The sequence below is a fragment of the Mirounga leonina genome, unplaced genomic scaffold (genome assembly GCF_011800145.1).
Source record: "Mirounga leonina isolate KUSES-001 unplaced genomic scaffold, KU_Mleo_1.0 Mir_56, whole genome shotgun sequence".
NCBI classification, from domain to species: domain Eukaryota; kingdom Metazoa; phylum Chordata; class Mammalia; order Carnivora; family Phocidae; genus Mirounga; species Mirounga leonina.
This window is the reverse complement of record NW_023270819.1, coordinates 407,504-426,812: the sequence shown is the minus strand read 5'-3', so window position 1 is coordinate 426,812 and position 19,309 is coordinate 407,504. Positions and strand designations below refer to the sequence as shown.

At 40.5% G+C, this 19,309-nt stretch overlaps 1 protein-coding gene across 1 annotated transcript in view; it reads left to right on the top strand.

The window, feature by feature from the left end:
* Positions 1-255: 255 nt before the first annotated feature.
* Positions 256-19,309, top strand: part of LOC118002000 (NADPH oxidase 3) — a 55,932-nt gene continuing 36,878 nt past the window's right edge. Inside the window, exons 1-7 of the mRNA XM_034992215.1 lie at positions 256-300; positions 932-1,027; positions 1,134-1,244; positions 2,455-2,539; positions 10,360-10,505; positions 13,008-13,189; positions 16,430-16,559. Coding sequence (XP_034848106.1) covers positions 256-300; positions 932-1,027; positions 1,134-1,244; positions 2,455-2,539; positions 10,360-10,505; positions 13,008-13,189; positions 16,430-16,559 — 795 coding nt within the window. The remainder of the gene's footprint in view (positions 301-931; positions 1,028-1,133; positions 1,245-2,454; positions 2,540-10,359; positions 10,506-13,007; positions 13,190-16,429; positions 16,560-19,309) is intronic.

Below are 19,309 nucleotides of genomic sequence, written 5' to 3'. Positions count from 1 at the left end.
AATCTTTGAAGAAGAGAATCATTAGACAGAGACTTGCCTTGTATTCACCCAGGTCATGAGGCATGTCAGCCTGGTGATATGCCTTTGGCAAGAAGTCCTTAATTAGAAATTCCTCGAGAGCTGCTCCCAGTAGGTGCTTCCTAAGACAAAAAGACAAAATAATTTAGCAGGGAAGCCCTTACTAAGGATACAGCATCCAGGCTCAGGTGAATGAAGGAAATAATTTGCTGACAGCAAAAGAGCAAATCTGTCACAATGGGGTGCTGGATTTTGAATGAGAGTCTCTCCATCATATTAGTAGTAAGTATCATTTTTGTTATTCAAGTTTAAATATATATATTAAACAGTCTTTAATTTTTAAGATAATTTGTATAGGTACGCTAAATAGCTTGAAGTATTACTTTGGTAAAAGACTAAAACTTGTTAGAAAACATTCAGTAGATACATTTAATTTACCCTTACAGAATCATGTAAAGTTGTTTTTCGATTGAGTTCATTTTTAATTATTTTTAAAGTCAAGTAGTCTGTTCTTGCATAATGTATGAATGTTTCTCTAAATCAAATGAAGTCTTTGAATTAGACTATGAAATTGGAAATTTTCTAGAGTACTTTCTGAGTTGTTTTTAAAGATTTCTCCTTTTGCCATCATTGATTTAAAACACTAGAGCAATGTTGATTAGGAAGGTTTTTATACCTTTCATTAAATTCCTTAAAGTATACCCATATGTGTTTAAAATCTTTTTTATAAAGTTAACAATTTATTAACATTGTAATCACTGTTAAAAACTAATCTATGAGAAATAAGTATAGAGTAAGTCTGATTAATATTGAGAAGCTCTTCATTTCACTTTAAAAGAAGAACCCCAAGTGATTTTGAACAGAATAAAAGATTGAAGATAGTATTGATTGGTCTCTTTTCATTCAACACTAGCTCTCATGGCTGGGAGTGAATTTATATCTGTTTATCGACACATTCTGTTGGTATGAAGAGGAAGAGTCTTTCCTTTACACGCGAGTTATTCTGGGTGTAAGTAGAGTTGGTGACTACACAATATCATTTTGGAAAACATTCTATTTTCCCCAGTTTCCTTACTCTCACTGCATCTCTCTCCTATGTCTTTATATATGGACAGTCAACGCTGGCTTGGGCGAGAGCGTCTGCAGTCTGCCTGAATTTTAACTGCATGCTAATTCTATTACCAATCAGTCGAAACCTTATTTCATTCATGAGAGGGACAAGTACCGTAAGTACTAAAATATTTGAAATAATTTCCATTGTCATATCCTATTATAAGTGCCATGGAAGACAAAGATGTACTTTACTGTGAAATTCCTAATAATCCTGTTTGAATTGAAGTTTGTTTCTTTGTAAGAGAGAACACAGTGGCTAAAACTAAAAATCAGAAATCGGTACATCCGGGGCACCTGGGTGGCTCAGAGAGTTAAGCGTCTGCCTTCGGCTCAGGTCATGATCCCAGGGTCCTGGGATCGAGTCCCACATCGGGCTCCCTGCTCCTTGGGAGCCTGCTTCTCCCTCTGCCTCTCTCTCTCTCTGTCTCTCATGAATAAATAAATAAAATCTTTAAAAAAAAAAAGAAAGAAAGAAATCGGTACATCCGGTGTGACTTTTGTTCTTGCCGTTCACTCCCTACATGACATTGGAGCTATTGCTCAGCCTTTCCCTTATATGTTTGCTCCGCTGGATAAAGATGGCTAATAGAATTGACCTGACTCACAAAGATGGAAGTATTATAGCAGTTTGAACTGTTACCACTTCTAATTGAAAGGAGACAAATAAGCAGTTGAGCCAAATGCCACTAAGGACACATCTTTCTGAGCTCTCAACCCAGGAATGCACAACCACAGTGCACAGATTTCATTATGTAGACTTTAACCCCTACCAGATATAACGGGACATTTCCTAATTATATTGACCTCACTGTGTTGGGTACTGTGTTTCCTGTTGAACTGAGTAATGCGCCATACAGAAAAATGAGAATGTCAATAACCCTAGCTAGATGAAATAATTTACTATATAATCATCATCATAATTTTATGAATATTTAGAGGCAGATGAATATAGTGCCTTTGTGTAATAAGGAATGCTTTAGAGACTACTTAAACCACATCCATGAGGATGACGGTTTCCATCTTCATTTCCTAAACTAGTTGAGGCATGGAGATTAGCAAGTTTATTCTAGAATTTGGACTTAATAGTCAGGGAACTATACTATCTCCTTCACTTTTATTGAGCTGAAATGTCAGCAAAGCCAGTAATAACCGTTTGATTTTGCCTGCTTGGACTAATTAAAGACCACTAACTTCTGTGCCCCATCATCCCATCTTCAGGAGTGTAGATAGAGGCAGAACCTGAGTCCTGCTCTCTTAGCTCTGAGGATGCTGTCATTGCTACAATTTTTCCTCAAACAAGACTTTTATTTTCTGTTACTCCAGTGCTGCAGAGGACCATGGAGGAGGCAATTAGACAAAAACCTCAAATTCCACAAACTGGTCGCCTATGGGATAGCCGTTAATGCAAGTAAGTGCTTCTTATTCATCACCCAGTGCATTTTACAAAACCTAATGTTTAACTTGATAATTTTGTTTTAGTTCCCCCCTCCACCAAGGGCTCACCTTAAACAGATCTTTGCCTTCCATTAGACCCCAGAAACCTTCTATAAATGGATTTTTAAATTTCTAACGTAGACTCATGCAGTCTTCCCTACAAAGCCTTCAATTTGTCAGGGAAAAGTTTATGAAACTCCATTGTCATTTGTGAGCACTTAAGCTTGTTGAGAAGACAACAATAAATACCTACTTGCAAAATGAATACCGTGCTATTCGATATGATTCACATTGGAAATAAAACTCACCTATACTCAAAATCTCATTCACAGTCGTGGGAAAATTGTATCATAGGCAGTAAAAGAAAAAATAAAAGGAAGATCAGGTGAACAGGGTTCCGAATAGTATTGAGCTAGTGGATATAAAAGGACCTTGAAAAGATATGAAGCTTTAGAGCATATAAAGTGTTATTGTTATTTTTTGAATAAGAAGACAAGAGAATTCAAGAGAAATACAATAAAAAGTAGCATCCAGGGCCAAGGCTAAACTCTGATGAGGAAGAAAAGAAGCTGAGCAATAACCAACTCGTTTGTGGTTTTGTTGGACAACAAATACACTGAAATGAAAGGCTATCTGCACAATAAAGAGTTATGGTTCAGGACTGTTTCCCTCAAACTAATTTAACTATAAAATGTTTTCCTCATTTGTTTTTATCCTTTCATGCATAAAAAATAGCAGAGTAAAAAGAACACTCAAAACAAATGTGGGTTTAATTAAGCAACAAGACATGATAGACAGTGCCTGAGTGCCAATTAACACAACTTCGGGTGTGCGGTGAGACAAGTGAGGAGATTTCCCCATCGATTGTCCTCATTGCCAGATTAAACCAATCCAGGAAATGTTTGCAAAAGGCCTTTGTAGTTTGTTAAGAAATAAGGGTAAAAAGACATCATGTCCTAGAGAAAACCAGCCAAGGTATGGAGGGCAAAGAACAAGCTAATGCATCTTTATGTCCAAGGCCTACTTAGGGCTGTCGTCCACAGAGGGGCCAAAAACCTTTGATGTATGAGTTGAACGCATGAAGGAATGAAGACTCAGGGAAGCAGATTTCAGCTCAGATATGGAAGTCTTCCAGACCTTCAAAATTATCTAAAATTGGAATGAGGATCCCTGAGAATACGGAGTACCCTGTCGTGGGTGGCGTCAGAGTGGAGTTCAGACTGCTCCTTGGAAGGCTCTTCAGAGAAGGAATTCGAGGATTCTCTAGGTTTCCTTTAAAATCCTAAGAATCTTTAATTCCTGCATTAAAAGAGGAGATAAAATATAGTAAAAAGGCAGGAAAGATATTATCACTATACAATAGGTTTAAGACAGAACTAAACTCTAGGAGAAAGAGAGAAGGAACCAAAAAAAAAAAACCCACAGCATCAAAACACATCAGAAAAGGAAGCAAAAAAATAAAGGAAAATATGTTATGCAATTACTTCATCCTTAAGCTTTGGGTATGTATATTTCTTTCTGTGTAATCCTAGATCAATAGGATAAATGCATCAGTGATGTGTATTGAATGTCCCCCATGTGCGAGATACCCTAAGAGAGGCTATAACCTGAAAGTACTACAGGCAGTGATAATTTAGCAGGGACAGCAATTGACTAGAACCAGGCAACCAAATTATTTTATTCCCCTGTTACTGACTGGTCCTGTGATCTCAGATAAGTTTTTTATGCTTTTTCTTCTATGAAATTAAAAGAACAAGAATACAATCTATTCATCTCTAGATGTGCAGACTAGTTGTCAGGACGTCTCTTGGATTCCACGGACCACGGGGTCATCCACTTGCCACCATTGCAAAGAGAATCACCTCCAAGTTTAGCATGGCCGGTGGGCTCCGTTCAGTGAGCCCTGCCCCCTCCTCCACTCTCATTTCTCTCCATACCCCCTTGCTACCCCCCGCCCCCGGCAATGCCCAGCCACGGGGTCCCTGAGTAGTCTGTACCTTTGCTCCTGTTATCCCCTTTGTGTTACATGCTCTTCCTCTCCTTCCTCAGTGGATAAGAAGTTGCCATATCTGGGGCTCCTTGCCTGGCCTACTCCCCCTGACCCTCTGGGTCTAAGCTGTCAGCCCACCTCTCCTGCTGGCCTCAGCCTCAGTCACACCTCCTACTACAGACTAAAATGTCTCCAGACTCCAATCGCCTCAGGGGCTGAGCTGTGCCTTATCTGGCTTGGCTTTCCCAGCCCCTGGCACATAATAGGTCCTTAACAAATTTGGTCAAACCTGAGGATAAGCAGGAGTCAGCCAGCCAGAAAAGGGATTGGGGGAATTTGTGGGAAAGGTACAAGACAGCGCAGAGTTGTTCAGGGACCCAGCAGCAGCTGGGTCGGGGCGGGGGGGGGGGGGGGAGAAGGGAGGAAACACAGGGTGTGGGCAGGGAAGAGTTTCAAAATGATGCCAGTTGTCCAAGATAAATTCACATTCTGCTGCAACAGGAGGAAGCAGGATGCTCTTTTTCCCTCCTTCCCTCCCTGGAGAGAATCAAATATCCCCTCGGGGCCTCTTCTGCTTGAACCCCCACTGCTTTGCGGGGCTCCCAAACGTCCCCGGGCTCCCCCTCCCGGGGTCAGGCTGCTTCTGAGAGCAAAGCACTCACCCCCCCACCACCATGGCAACCAGCAGCACGGGGCTGTTTCCATTCCCGGCAGAGGCAGGAGGGTGGGGGAGAGAGCTCTCTGCTTCTCCCAAACCCTGACATAGCAATTATTACATTTCACACTAACTAAGAAATGCGGCTGGCAACTGCGCTTTTAGAAGAAAAAAAAATGCTAAGCCCTGGTTTCATAGATATCCCTTTGCTTTTCACATTTTGTCCTTCTGGTATATTCACTTGGGAGCCGCTGAAAATGTCCCCGTGCTTATTTTATTAGCATCACCCATTATGCTGCTTTTCAAATAGCCGACTGGCTTAATAGAGGTGTGTAACCTTGGAAGAAGTGCATCCACATCGAAGTTTGCGTGCCAGCCCCTAATTTCTCATCGGTTCCTCTCTAAGTTGAACTGCAGGCTTTAATTGGTCAAATCATTAAAGGATGTAATTAGAGCCTGGTGGAAGTAGGCTGGGGAGGAGGGGTGAGACAAACAATGGTATCTATAATCAAGGGCATCACTGAAAATGCAGTGACAGAAACTCTTCTTCTGGCTTCCTGCCTTCCCTCTTGCCTGCCTATGATAAGAGCTGCTGGAACATTCTTCAACCACTAATGAATCATTTTCAGGGACCTATAAACCCCAGTGGTATAAAAATCCCAGTTTCACAGCCCCTTCATTCTTATGAATGTGGATCTTTTTGGACTCTGTGGTCCACAGTGCACCTTAAAATCCCTCCAACTGAATAGTCGTACCGTGAGCCGAAGCTTCCTTCAAAGGGGGCTGTGAATAGTGACCCAGGCGGCTTACATCTGCTTGGCTCCAGGGGGGTAACAATTACCCATGCACAGCTACTGATGAGTTGCTAAAATTAGCTTACAAAGCTCAATAAGCATAAGAGACAGGTTGAGAGGAGCGAGCTCAGAAGAGACTCAATAGAAAGACTTGGAGACCGCTGGAGAGAGAACCGCCCCAGAGGCCCAGATGCTTCAGGACCAGGTCCCTAAAGGATTGCTACTAATCCAGTGCTGCCAAAGGCATTGGGACCTCCAAGGAGGCTGTCTGCCCCATCCTGTCTAGCATAATTGAATGTGATTTACAAATGAGTGGCGTGCACAGGGCACCATAGTCACTGTGCATTCCTGCGGAAATCAGACCGCACACCTAAAAGTTTGAGGGCCAGGCTCTGGCTGTAGATGCCAGGATTTGTCCCTGGGTCCTTATTTCTGAAGGCTGCTTAATTAGGAGGTGACTAACTCCAAAATGACTGTTATCACTGACAGGCAGGCAGAAAGATAGCAAGAACTGACCGCCCTTCCAAGGTTCTCCTTCAATTATGCTTTCTTTGATCTCCTGAAAAATAAAAAGAAGGAAAGAAAGAAGGAAAAGAAACTTTCTCAGGGCAACTGGCTCTAATTGTAGCCTTTATGATTTTTTTGTTCACTGTTCAATAAAAGCTCCTTGTTTGAACTCTGAAGTTCACACACCAATTAAATGTGCATTTGTGGTTTGTCCAAGACTGCTGCTCTCTTTTAACTGTAGAAGTACTTTGGTGAGAAAATAGGATTGTGGAAAGACCCAGTTATAGCAACTTTTAGCCTGGCGTTTGGGTGGAGTCAGCTTGAGATTCTCTCTCCGTTTGCCTCTCTCTCTCTCTCCCAATCTCTCTCTCAAATAAATAAATTATCTTTAAAAATAATAAAATAAAATAACTGAAGTCTGTAAAGGGAAGAATAGAACATATAATGTCTGAAAAAACAGAAAATCTGTTTCTCCCTGGGAATCTACCAAGTCCCAGCAGCCATGGAGTTGGTGGGTGGGATACCTTTAGTTCGAAGCCAAGATCACAACAAAATTAGGGTCAGCCCTCAGAGGAAATAAAACGTTTAGACAAACCAAATGGGCACAAGTAGTTTTCCTTCTGAGAATTCCTGAGATAAACAAAATTAGATAGTCTACTTGTTATCTTATTACCTATAAAAAAGAAAACAAAATGGAGGCCGTTGGAGCAAAGGAGCATATCAGGCATGAATTTTAAACTACATGAAAAGAGAAGAAGCTGAGAAGAGTAGTTTTCAACATATCCCCTCAGGAGCTACCTCTTAAAAAGCATCTTGGGTTTTCTTATACTACTTCATTAGTTTCTTCAGCTCTGTTAAGGGAGACCTGGCAATAAGAATAAATAAGTAGTTCAATATCCTTGCTCATTCAATAAATGTACTTAAATCTAGTTTAACAGTGTCAAATTCTCATGTGGAAATCAATCTAATAGAAAATAGATTGTGATCAACAACTCCTTACACAGGAGGAGAATGCAATGAAATGCAGAATATAAGACACGGAATCTATCCTGTACTTCCTTTCTGGCCGACACCGGCGCATTATGGGATCGGAAATGATGTCACTTAATTTGGCTTGAAGCTCAGTATCTACGTCTGTAAAATGGGAACAGCTCTGCTCTGTCTGGTGAGCTTTAGTCCATGGAGAACTGGGGACAGCCAGAGGCAGAGGGGTAAGGGTAAAGGGGCAGAGAGTAAAAGGTGAGTTTCCACCCACCTGCAACGAGGATTCCAAAGGCTGCAATTGGTCTTAGGAGCTATTTGATTCTAAAGACTCAAGTGAACCATTCAAAGAGTTTTAGCTAAGCCCACAGGAGAAATTAGTTTTCAGTAAAGTATAACAATTACTCATCAGTGAAAAGAAGCAATATAACTTAAAGGTCAAAAATGGGGCTCTGGACTCAGACAAACAGGGTTTATCCCACTTTTGCCATTAATGGACTACAAGCACCATAACTTTTTGAATACTGGTCTGTCAAATGGCAATAAGACTAATAAGTCTTACTGAGGATTAAGTGAGATAATATGCCCAAAGCATTTATAACATTGTTTGGAGTATAGTTAAGTATTCAGTATCTGTTAGCTATGAGAAATACGACCTTTTAAAAAAAACTTTAATAAAATTATCAGAAAACAGCAATTAAGGGGCGCCTGGGTGGCTCAGTTGGTTAAGCGACTGCCTTCGGCTCAGGTCATGATCCTGGAGTCCCGGGATCGAGTCCCACATCGGGCTCCCTGCTCGGCAGGGAGTCTGCTTCTCCCTCTGACCCTCCTCCCTCTCATGCTCTCTGTCTCTCATTCTCTGTCTCAAATAAATAAATAAAATCTTAAAAAAAAAAAAGAAAGAAAGAAAACAGCAATTAAGAATACTGCTGAACATGTTTGTGTTCAATTTAGCAAATAGTTTCCATTTTATATATTGCATATTGGGAGAGATGGCTACTAGACAAACTTTTCTAGCTTTATGGATGCTGAGACTAAACAAGGCAGCCCCTTCCTAGACACGGCCACATTTATTGACAAATGGAACATAAGGAAGCAATACAATGCCTTTTTGGCGCTACCCGTGCCATACCCATAAGGAGATAGTCCACATCATGGACCCGGAAATAGCATCATGCTTTGCCTTTTTAGGTGAGCTTTAACCAAAAGCATATTCGAATTGATTTCTAACTTAAAGGGTGCAAGAAAATGTGCAAAAAAAAAAAAATGTATTAACAGGGAAAACACCACTCCAACAATGTTGCATCTGCAGACAACCTCCTGACCCTTTCTCTTTCTGTAAGCTCATTGTCTCTCAGCAAATTCTTATTAAGTATATACTGGTAGTAAGCAATGTGCCAAGTGTTGAGGTTACAAGATGAATAAATCTTGAGGCATGAGAGTCCACTGGGCAACATAGATGTAAATAAATACTCATAACAGTAACGTCTGGTAAATGTTATAATTAAATCATTGCTGTATCATTGGTGTCATTGGTGCCTATGGAATTGAAAACAACTTTGATAGAAAACAACTTTTGAGTTGGGTCTTAAAGCATGAAAACAACTTTGCAGGGCAGAAAAGGGAATGGCTCTGATCAAAGAAACTCAGGGGACAGAGAGTAAAGCTAAACAGCAGATGGTATTTCTAAATAAGTTTGCTATTAGGACCACAGGGACCAAAATGCCACCAATATTCTCAGAAGTTTCGCTGTTCCTTTTTCTTTCAACTCCCAGCACCTCAACCCACAATGTACAGCCATGGAGGATTCCAGAATTTGCCTACAATGTGTAGAGACTGTATAATAGTAGTAGTCACTGCTTCTTTCCATGGTGAAGGGGGGAAAAAAGGTATCAAATGGGAAGTTATCTACACCCTGGGTAATGAATTCTCATTTCACACTCGAATCTGATACCGATGGCTGGTATCAACGGGTCACCCAATAGGGCTTTCATTTGCAGGAAAAGCATCAGGAGGAGGTCCTTGTCTGGATGTTGTGACTGCTTGCTTCCCCACAGATTTTACAAGACAGAAAAGCGTGGCATTGGACACAGTCTCCTCAGGCTAAGTTATGCTGTGTTCCTGAGCTTGTTCTCTTCATTTAGAATTTAGACATCACCAATTCTCAGAATTAGAAAGCTGAGTTTTCCTCTTCAGAATATACGGAGAGGATTAATTCTATAAATACTAACTTATTTCTATCCTCAAGGAATAACACATGCAAAGATATTGTGTATATGTGTAGGAGCGAATATACATATACAGTGAAATATATAAAGGAAGAATAGAAAGTATAACGTCTGAAAGAGAACAAAAACTCTTCCTTGGTATCTATCATATGTGTCATATGCACAGATGTCCATGTATATGATATACAGTACTCTAGAATAATGCTCTGTGATTGCTTGGAAAACATATTATATAAGATATAAAATATGGATCTATATACATATATATAAAACAGAATGTGTTCTATATAAAATATGGAGTTATATATATATAATGGAACATGTATATAATTATGTTGTGGCGTCCTGATACCTATTCCACTTGCAGAGTGAGCATGTGTTTATAATTAAATTAAGGGGAATTGAGATTTACTTTATTTCTTCAAATAATTAAAATAGATGTGGCGAATCCCAGCATACCTTTAGAACTAGTCAATCCACTCCATTCGGCACAGTGTGAAAGATGCACAAATAAGTCACTCTTTGGAGATTACAAAAACCAGAACAGAGAAACTTGACCATAGAGGCATTGTGTTTCTGAGTAGCCATAAAGGAAGAAATCCATATGGCACATGTCTGATGTCAGCTCCTCGACCGCAGCCATCCACATCGTCGCCCATTTGTGCAACTTGCAGCGCTTCCACTGGAGCCAGTCGGCCCACGCAGAGGGACTTCTGGCTGTGCTTTCCAAACTTGGCAACGCCCCCAATGAGAGCTACCTCAACCCCATCCGAACCTTCCACACAGTGAGTCCTTGCATGCTACCTAGTTTCTCATCTGAAAAGTCCTTCCTTTTCCAATCATTTTATCAGGAACACCATGTTTCAAAAGCTATTAATAAAAGAGCTGGAGAGAAGTTTCTGCCAATTGTTAACATCGGTTTCACCATTTTTTTTAAAAAAGCTATTTTTTCATAAATGTTGCTAAAAGGTTATGAGCGAGAAGAAAAACTGATGCCACTGAGTTTATAGGAAAACATAACAAATACACCTAAACAGGAAATGCAGTAACCTGTTAAAACCCTGATACTTTAAATTTTAAAGCAACTCATGATTAGATATTTTTTTGTTGGTGTTGGAATCAGAATATGAAGTGCCATCTAAATCCAGGGATTATAAATTGGATGTCTTCATCTTCAACTTGCAAATTGTTTTTGGATCTCTTCTCCTATGTCGTATTTTGGCACACAATGTGCCTGGTTGATTTGCCAAATCAGATACTGGGCAGAGTAGCTAATTTCATAATCAGACCTGCATGGCTAGTGACATCATTAATGCTAATTATCTGTGGGCACAGAATGGCAGCACATGTGGGAAACAAAAAGAAAACCAAAATTGTAGCTCCAGAAATCCACCTGCAGAGATTAAGATATTCCTCTCCCATCATCCACCTCCTACCCCTTTTGTCCTGGTTGATCAAAATATTAGATCATGTACTACCCTATTGAAATAGGCATCTACCATGTTGACCAGGCTAAAAAAAAATTGGTATTGCTCAAGAAAAACCCAAAGACAATGCACTCCAGCCATGGAAATATCTCTTTCATGACACTTTTGCCCATGCAGCCTTATTTGAAGAAGCAAAATTCAGAGTCTCTTTTTGGGGAAATTCTTCTATGGCATGCCCCTAATTACCCTAAGATGATTTCCAATATCAGGCCATTAATCAAGTAGAGCTACATTTTCTTAGCAGACAACAATCAGAAGCATAAGTTTCAACATTATAAGTCAAAAACAGATGCCATAAGCCTGTGGGAAGGCCTTTGGGGGTCACTCGTTTGAGCCACAGTATTTACCTTGACACCTACTGGGGTTAATACTTTTCCCCACTAAGGCTCTGGAGAGCTCATTGTTACAGACAACCAAGAATAAGCCTCAATATTTTGAAAAGACCATACAGTGAATAGTATTTATTATAAGTACTTTTAAAGCAATTTAACAAGATAATTAAGTTACTCCCAATATGGTTTTCTCAAAATTTTAGAAGCAATCTACTATGTAAGTGCTAATTAAGTTCAAGAAACCCTCTACTTTAGGGTATTTGGAGAAAGATCAATAATACAAATTGGTACATTTGGAGAAAGTATCCATAACACAAAGTGTACATTACAGAGTATTTTTAAAGAGATGCAATGGGATTATTTTAGAAGATACATGGCTATTCAAACCAGTCTATAAAAATATGTTGCAAGAAAAGGGAAGTGGGGATTTGCTTTAATAAGCAAAGAAAGATGATTTGAAATTAGCACATCCTATGATATAAATGGACTTCTAAAATGCCTGAGTACACTTGCAAAAAAAATATCTTTTAAATGTTTTAGACATAGCCCTTTCAATTTTATTTCAACTATTTGTTCTATGAAGAAAAAAAAATAAACATGAAGTCCCTATCCAAATTACCTTGAGATCTCAAAGCAGCCCAAATTAATGAGATTTTACTGACAAAAGATACAGTGTGAGTTTATTGAGCTCACAGTCGTCTCAACGATAGTAACACAATGTATGAATACTAATGACTTGGCAAGAGTATGGAAAACTCACAGTAAATACAAAGTGCTTTGTGATTCATATTCTAACAAGCTCTTTAACCATCCCTTACACTCATAGGTCAGAATGCTGGTCTTTTGGCAGTGTCTACCAGATAAGAATAGCTGTATCTTTATTGATCACCTAGGATTTACAAAGCCTTATTCCAAGCCTCCCAAGGTGGCATGAAAGAAATGCAAGTCATGGTCCTTCCAATTAAAAAGCAAGAGCAAGAATAAACTACCAGGGGAACAGAATGTGCAGCTGCTTTATTAGGAATGGCCCTGAGGGATCTCTCCAAAAAAGTGTTTATTAATGTTAAAATGCAATTAGGCATGGCAATCCACATTTTTATTTTAAAGATTCAAAACTTGAGACTTGGATTTATTTTGCAAGATTTTATCTTAAAATGCATTTTCATATATTGTCTTCATTTCAATTCAACATAATAACTTTGACAGGAACATTGATTTATACAGATGGAAAACATATAAATGATCAGTGGCATTTGATGGAATGGAGCAAAGCAAATGTCTGCCACCAAACGGGAAAAGGAAAAGACAAGGAAGCTCCCATCTTGAGTCATATGGGGACCCCTTTTTGAGGCTAATATGCTCCTGATCAGAACATCCTAAATTACCCCCTGCTTGAACTCTCAAATATTGACCCTAAAATGGAAAAGTAGAACTAAGATATCAATGTCATGGTGCTTGTTTCTTTTAGAACACCATCACTGAATTGTTAACGACAATCGCGGGTGTTACTGGCCTGATCATCTCTCTGGCTTTAATCTTGATCATGACCTCTTCCACCGAATTCATCAGACAGGTCTCCTATGAGTTGTTCTGGTACACCCATCATGTGTTCATCATCTTCTTTATCAGTCTGGCTATCCATGGGGCTGGGTAAGTCCATATTGTGTTCAAAGTGTAAGATTTTATGTCTGTGAACCTCAAAATCATCTTAGAGAGCCCTTCGGATGGAGGAACACGACTGGCAGGAACTAAAGGACACATAGAAGGTATGGAAAAGAACATTCACTGGGGCAAACACCTTTTTTTAGTAACTGAAAATAAGCAACATAGATGGTGAAGTAATATCTTTATTTTTCTTGCTAAGTTTGTTGGGGAGTATTGACATGTTTATAAGATGCAGAAATTTTAATGAGTGCTGGAAAACAATAGATCTGTGTTTCATTCAGAACATATTTTCACAATCCAAATTACATGGGATTAGTCAGGATATATATTTTGGACACCTAGATGTCATTTCTGCCTAACCAAAACCACCCACTGGGAAACCCGGTGTGGGGGAGGGAACTGTGTGCCAGACGGCAGTGAGACCTAGGCTCTGCCACTAGTCATCAGCGTGGCCATGTGCAAGTCCTTCAAATTCTATGGACCTCAGTTTCCCCATCTGACTTCTAGGATTCCTTCTTGCCTCAACATCTCATACAATGCCATTCTGGTATTCAACACCTGCCTGACACTATTGATCTCTGCATCAGGAAACTAGAGTAGTGCGGCTCAAATACAATGTTTTCAGTTCTTTAAATAGTCTCAAAATGACTCTGGACCAACTAACCCATTGATGTCTATTCACTACTTTGTTCCACATTAACTATTTCATAAACCGATGCCTTTTTTTTCCATCTCACAATGTTAAGAACACATTCATGTGCATGATCCGTCTGATCCCAACAACAGTCCTGTCCAATGAAGAGGGTGACATCAGCCCTATTTCATAAGGAGGAAACATGTCCAGGGGGCTAAGTGATTCACTCCAGGTCCCAGGACAAATAAATTCCAGAGTCGGATATAGGGCACCCGTCTTCAGACAACCCAACCTTTTCTGATAATAAGCCCTGCAGAACAGCTCTTCACTGGCTCCCGGGAAACATTCCTCCACACCTGCAGGAATGTGCATCAGCACATCCCCTCTCTTGAACTTTTTTCTCCCTCCATTGCAGCTGCTGAGCCTGGAGGGGTCTCTGCTTCTGCCCTGACTCGGAAGAGCTCGGCCACAGAGACTGTGGGGCATGGCCAGGCACACAGAACAGGGTGACAGAGGGGCTCACTCAGGACCCTAGGGCAGCTCTGCGTGATAAGCCACTTCCATTCCTCCTCCCCACACTAATGGCCTCCCTCCAGCTCAGTTCTCTCCTTCCTGAAGGAGGTCATTTCTGCTGCTGCCACGGCTCCCCACCATCCACCAGCTCGTCAGATGCGCAGACATTGTAGAAGGAAGCATTGCTCCCCCGGGGCATTTTTACCCAAAAAAACTGCCGATTCCTCTGTTCATCCTTAGAATCCTAGTCAGTCAATGTTCCTATTTATGCTGCTGCCTGGCTAATGGCTTTCTGGTCTTTAAAAGATCAGCAGTTGGCTCTTCTGATGCTTGATCCCCCACCCTGACTCTCTATATTTCGGGGAGCAGGATGGATGGTCCCAAAGTACTCCACCCCAAAGACTGCCAGTCCTCCCTTTCTCTGTGGATTCTTCTCCTGATGCTGGGGCATTAACCCCTGTAGCACGTTTGAGAGACTCTTCATAATCCATATGGGTCTAGAGCTCCTCGTCTCAAAAATCATGCACACGTCCCCGGATCCTGCCTCCCTGCATTCACACAAGAGGATTTCAATGGGCCAGTGTTGCATTGGAGATATATTTTTTTTAATATCCAAATAACATTTCATGAGATGAAATATTTTAGTCATTTTAACTTAGTTGAAAGGCTTATTTTGGGATAAGGGCTTCATTTAATCCTCTCAGCTTGAAGTATTCTACAGCTACTGTTTACAGCAAAAAGTAATTTGCAAATTCTATACAAAATGCCAAGTAAAGGAGGATTATTGGAATGTGTTAAAGCCCACTAATCTTTCTATTATGGGATAGCGTAGATGAAGACATAACTTTTTTTAATTTTTAAAAAGATACTGCATTTGTGAAATGTTCTGAGGTTTAGATAATATAGAGAACGTTACCTAGAGCTTGAGAATGATGGTGTTAAAATTTACAGAATCTTTTCCTCTGGCTCCTATTTATTATTCACCCTTCCCATGTCTGGCCATCAACATTTCATGGGAGATTCACAGATAGTTGTGCTCATCTAACGCAAAGGGATGCTTTGGATGCCTTCCACGACACAGATTGGGACAAGGGCCAAAATGTCAGTTCTCCAGGCTGAGGTCTGAGGTTCCCAGGGTCATTGCCCCTCCCTCCTCTAATGCCTGACGATGCAAAAGGGGACATGTTACTCCACAGACTACCCAGGACATGAGCCTGTGTGATGCTAAAGTTTCTCAGTCTCTGAGTAGCATGTTCCTCAAAAATAAGTCAATGGTTTTTATTCATAAACACCTAGGAAATGAGCAACTCCTGGATTACATTACCTCAATTCTTAGGCTCGGCAGCCCAGTGCACCAATGGGGAAATCGAGGAACTTACACCAGAGCAACTTGTCAAAGGTCAGTCAGAGCTGCATTTGTGGCAGATATAATATAGCAGAATTACAGGACTCTTGATCCAGTGCTCCATTCACGAAGACAGCCTTTCCTTTTCACCCTCAGATTCATCATGGAGTCCTGAAGACATACTTCCCACTGACCTATTTTGACCCTGTCAAACACTACTCCTGCTTGTGGTCACTGGGGGGAAAAATATCATTATTCAGGGCACTTCTTCTGACTCCTTCACTTGAAAACTTCTAGGTGCTCAAAAACAAACCAAAAAGGGTAGAAGTTAAATAAATCTGCAAAAGACCCAAATAGTACAAAGTTAGCCAATTAGCCCAAATCAGCAATCAGGACGAGATGTAACCTAATTAAATTCAACAGTCTACAAAAGGATGTGTTCAAACAATTTCCCTTCATTATGAATTCTCTAATATAGACACTTTCAATTTAACACAGGATACCGCAGAGGGGCACTTCTTTTCTGGGATCTTCAAAGTTACTTGAAGCTTCTTAAATTCCTATTTTTAAAGATGTTGAGAGAAATGAGTGACAGCCCGAGTTTCAAGACAGTTGAAGTGTTATTCCAGAGCCCACTGTAGAATATATGTCAGTGGTATCATCAGACTGCACAAAATCAATTTTAAATGTTTAGGTTTTGTTTTGTTTTGTTTTGTTTTGTTTTAATGGCAAGTCGGATCGTTCGAGGCCAAACTCCCGAGAGTCAACTGCGGCACAACGTCACCTTCTGTAGAGACCACTATGCTCAATGGCAGAAGGCGGCCCCGTGCCCCATGCCTCAATTTTCTGGCAAGGAGCCTTCGGTAAGAGCGAACCCAAGAGCTTTTAAAAAAAATAGCTGTCTCCATAGTTAAAAGAACTAGAGCTTTATATGCTTGAGAAAAAGAACAGCCCATGTCACCACTAGACAAAGCCAACTCTTTATTAAGTGTGCTAATGGAGAAATCTAGTTATGGATCATTTTAAAAGAGGTTTACTGCCAAAATTATTCTGTCCATTTTGAAATGTGCTCCTGCACTCACATTTAAATGTGGATGTCTGTTATGGCGGATCGCACAACATCACAAGCGCTAACAACCGTGTCTCTGGCTTGCCACCCTCAGCTCAGAAGCTCAACTCCCCGTCCCTCTGCAGAACTGCCCTCGCCATTCTGGGAATTAATAGCACCACTTCTCCAACGAACGTTAAGCAACAACCAAATGAGAAGCATGCCCTCCTTATTAAGCTTGCCTTCTTGCTTTCTGCAACTTTGGGGATCAAAAAAATTGGGGTATTAGATGCATTTACTTCCTGTTCTAATTAAGCTCCCATGACTAAAATAATGATGGTAGACAAAAGGAGACCAAATTCATTAGAGTAGACGATAATGTCCATAAGATCTCAAAAGTAAGATTTCCTGGGCATGCTGTCATCATTATAGTTTGTGGCATAGGTAAATAGAAATAATGACCCTATTTGGTCTCCTCGGGAATCTTCGTACGATGCAAACCATCGGGCAGCTGGGTGATGCATAAAAGCAAATCAGTAAAACCAGCAGATTAAAACTAGAAGGAAACAGTGCCCCCAAAATATGTGTCATTAAAAATGAGATAATAGTATGTAAATGGTGGGGGATTAGGAAATGAAGTCATCAACTTATGAAGACTCTAAGGATGGACTTTTTCTAAAATCCTCGAAAATACTAAATTAAGCACTGGATTTTAAAAGTGAAAACTGCTAGGGGGAATGTGTAAAACCGAACCAGAATAGATGTGCCCATTAGACTATGGTTCTTTTAATGGTCAGTATAGATTGTCTCTGTCTTAAACTCAACTATTGGTAGCCACGACCCAGCCTGCATATTAATGAGGAACATGAATGCCTCTCGAAAATCTTCAGCTACAGCATCTCCATTAAAAAAAAAAAAATCAATATTCTCCCACACCTCATGAATACAGACCATAGCTGGCTCAGCAGCAGATGCTGACATTAATTATTATTAAAAGGAGAGAACTTACCCATCTCTCTGTTAACTCTCCCCTGCTACACCTCCTTGCACACCCAAACTCATGTTGTCACTCTTTCTCATTATTTTTAATGGATCCTGATTCAAAGCATGTGTGGGTTGTGCAATTACTGCTTGGCTGAATGTACAATATTCTCTCTGATGTCTTGCAGACACTGAATCTAGAAGGTATCCCAAGGACAAGGAAGGGCTCTTGCGCTTCACTGCACCACATCTACCCATCTCTTCCTCTTTGCCTCTCCTAACTGCCTTTTCACAGTTCTTTCATCGATAGAACATTTGTCAATTCACCTTCAGTGGTGCACTACTGCCCATGTTAGGAGGGAGAATGCTTTTTGTACATCACCACAGAGACACTGAACTGATCAAGGGAACCAATTATACCCTCAGCCCCCTTCTGTCTCCAACTCATGGACACATACGAGGCTCCAGAGTATAGAGTTACTCATGGAACTTGGTCTCAAAAGAAGCCTGGTCTTCCTTAGCCAAAGAAGCACCTTCTTTTATTTAACTACAGCATCAACAAGTGACAATAATAATAGTAATTATAAGGCTAATGCTTTTTAAATTACTAGGGCATGATATCAATGGCAGAGGAGGAAGCTTTAACTGAGGTAGAGTTAGTATAGCAAACTTTTTCTTTTTTATGTGCTTGGAGTTGCACTAGACTCAGGATGCAGAGACATGGTTCCTTCCCCTGGAAATCTTATTGTCTAGAAAAAGAGCCCATTTATAAACACACACATAAAATAAAATCAGAGCCAGCATGTTCTTATTTTCTGGTAAGAATGAAAAACCAGGAGTGAAAGTGGAAGAAACAAGTTTCGTTATTGCAGCTTTAAATCAATGTAGCTTTATTTCCATCATAAAATATTCACTGTACCATGACTTTTTTGAGTATTTTTTGAGAAGAAAAACTAAAGCAAAGAAGCCATAGCGTATTTTAGCATTAAAGAAATTTAGATATTAAATAGCCCTGCCCTTTATGTAATAGATGGAGAACTTGTTTTAGTTTCTTCCCTGTGGTCACAAAAGGCATTCCCAGGAAAGCCACACCAAGAAACCAGAGTTCTTGTGGCCATGAAATTTCATCTCTCTTCTCTTCAACATTCATTCTGAAGCTCCAGCCTTCTCCCACCCCTCACTTTGTCCACTCTCTACTGCTCTCCTTGAGAACATACCCCTGACACTGTATTTATCTCCATAAATAAAACTAAAACATTTAAGAGCCTGGAGGAAAGCCAACCAATAATTTTCTCCAACACTCTCATTTTACAAAACGGAAAATTTGAACATAAAAGGCCCAAGATTTGCCACAAGGCATAGGTGGAGGGATGGTAACCCCGAGACCAGAAGCCCGGTCTTCTGAGACTCAGTTCAGGAGCCCCTCCTGCCCTGGGGCCTGGCCTCCTTCTGTCTTTACTCACACTTGTCTATCCCAGTTGTTGCTGAAGGATAACCTAATATTCACCTCTGGCCACTCCTGTCCTTCACTCCCTAACTTCCAGGGGCTCCGGGAGTATCACGGTATACCCAAACTGGGCTTTC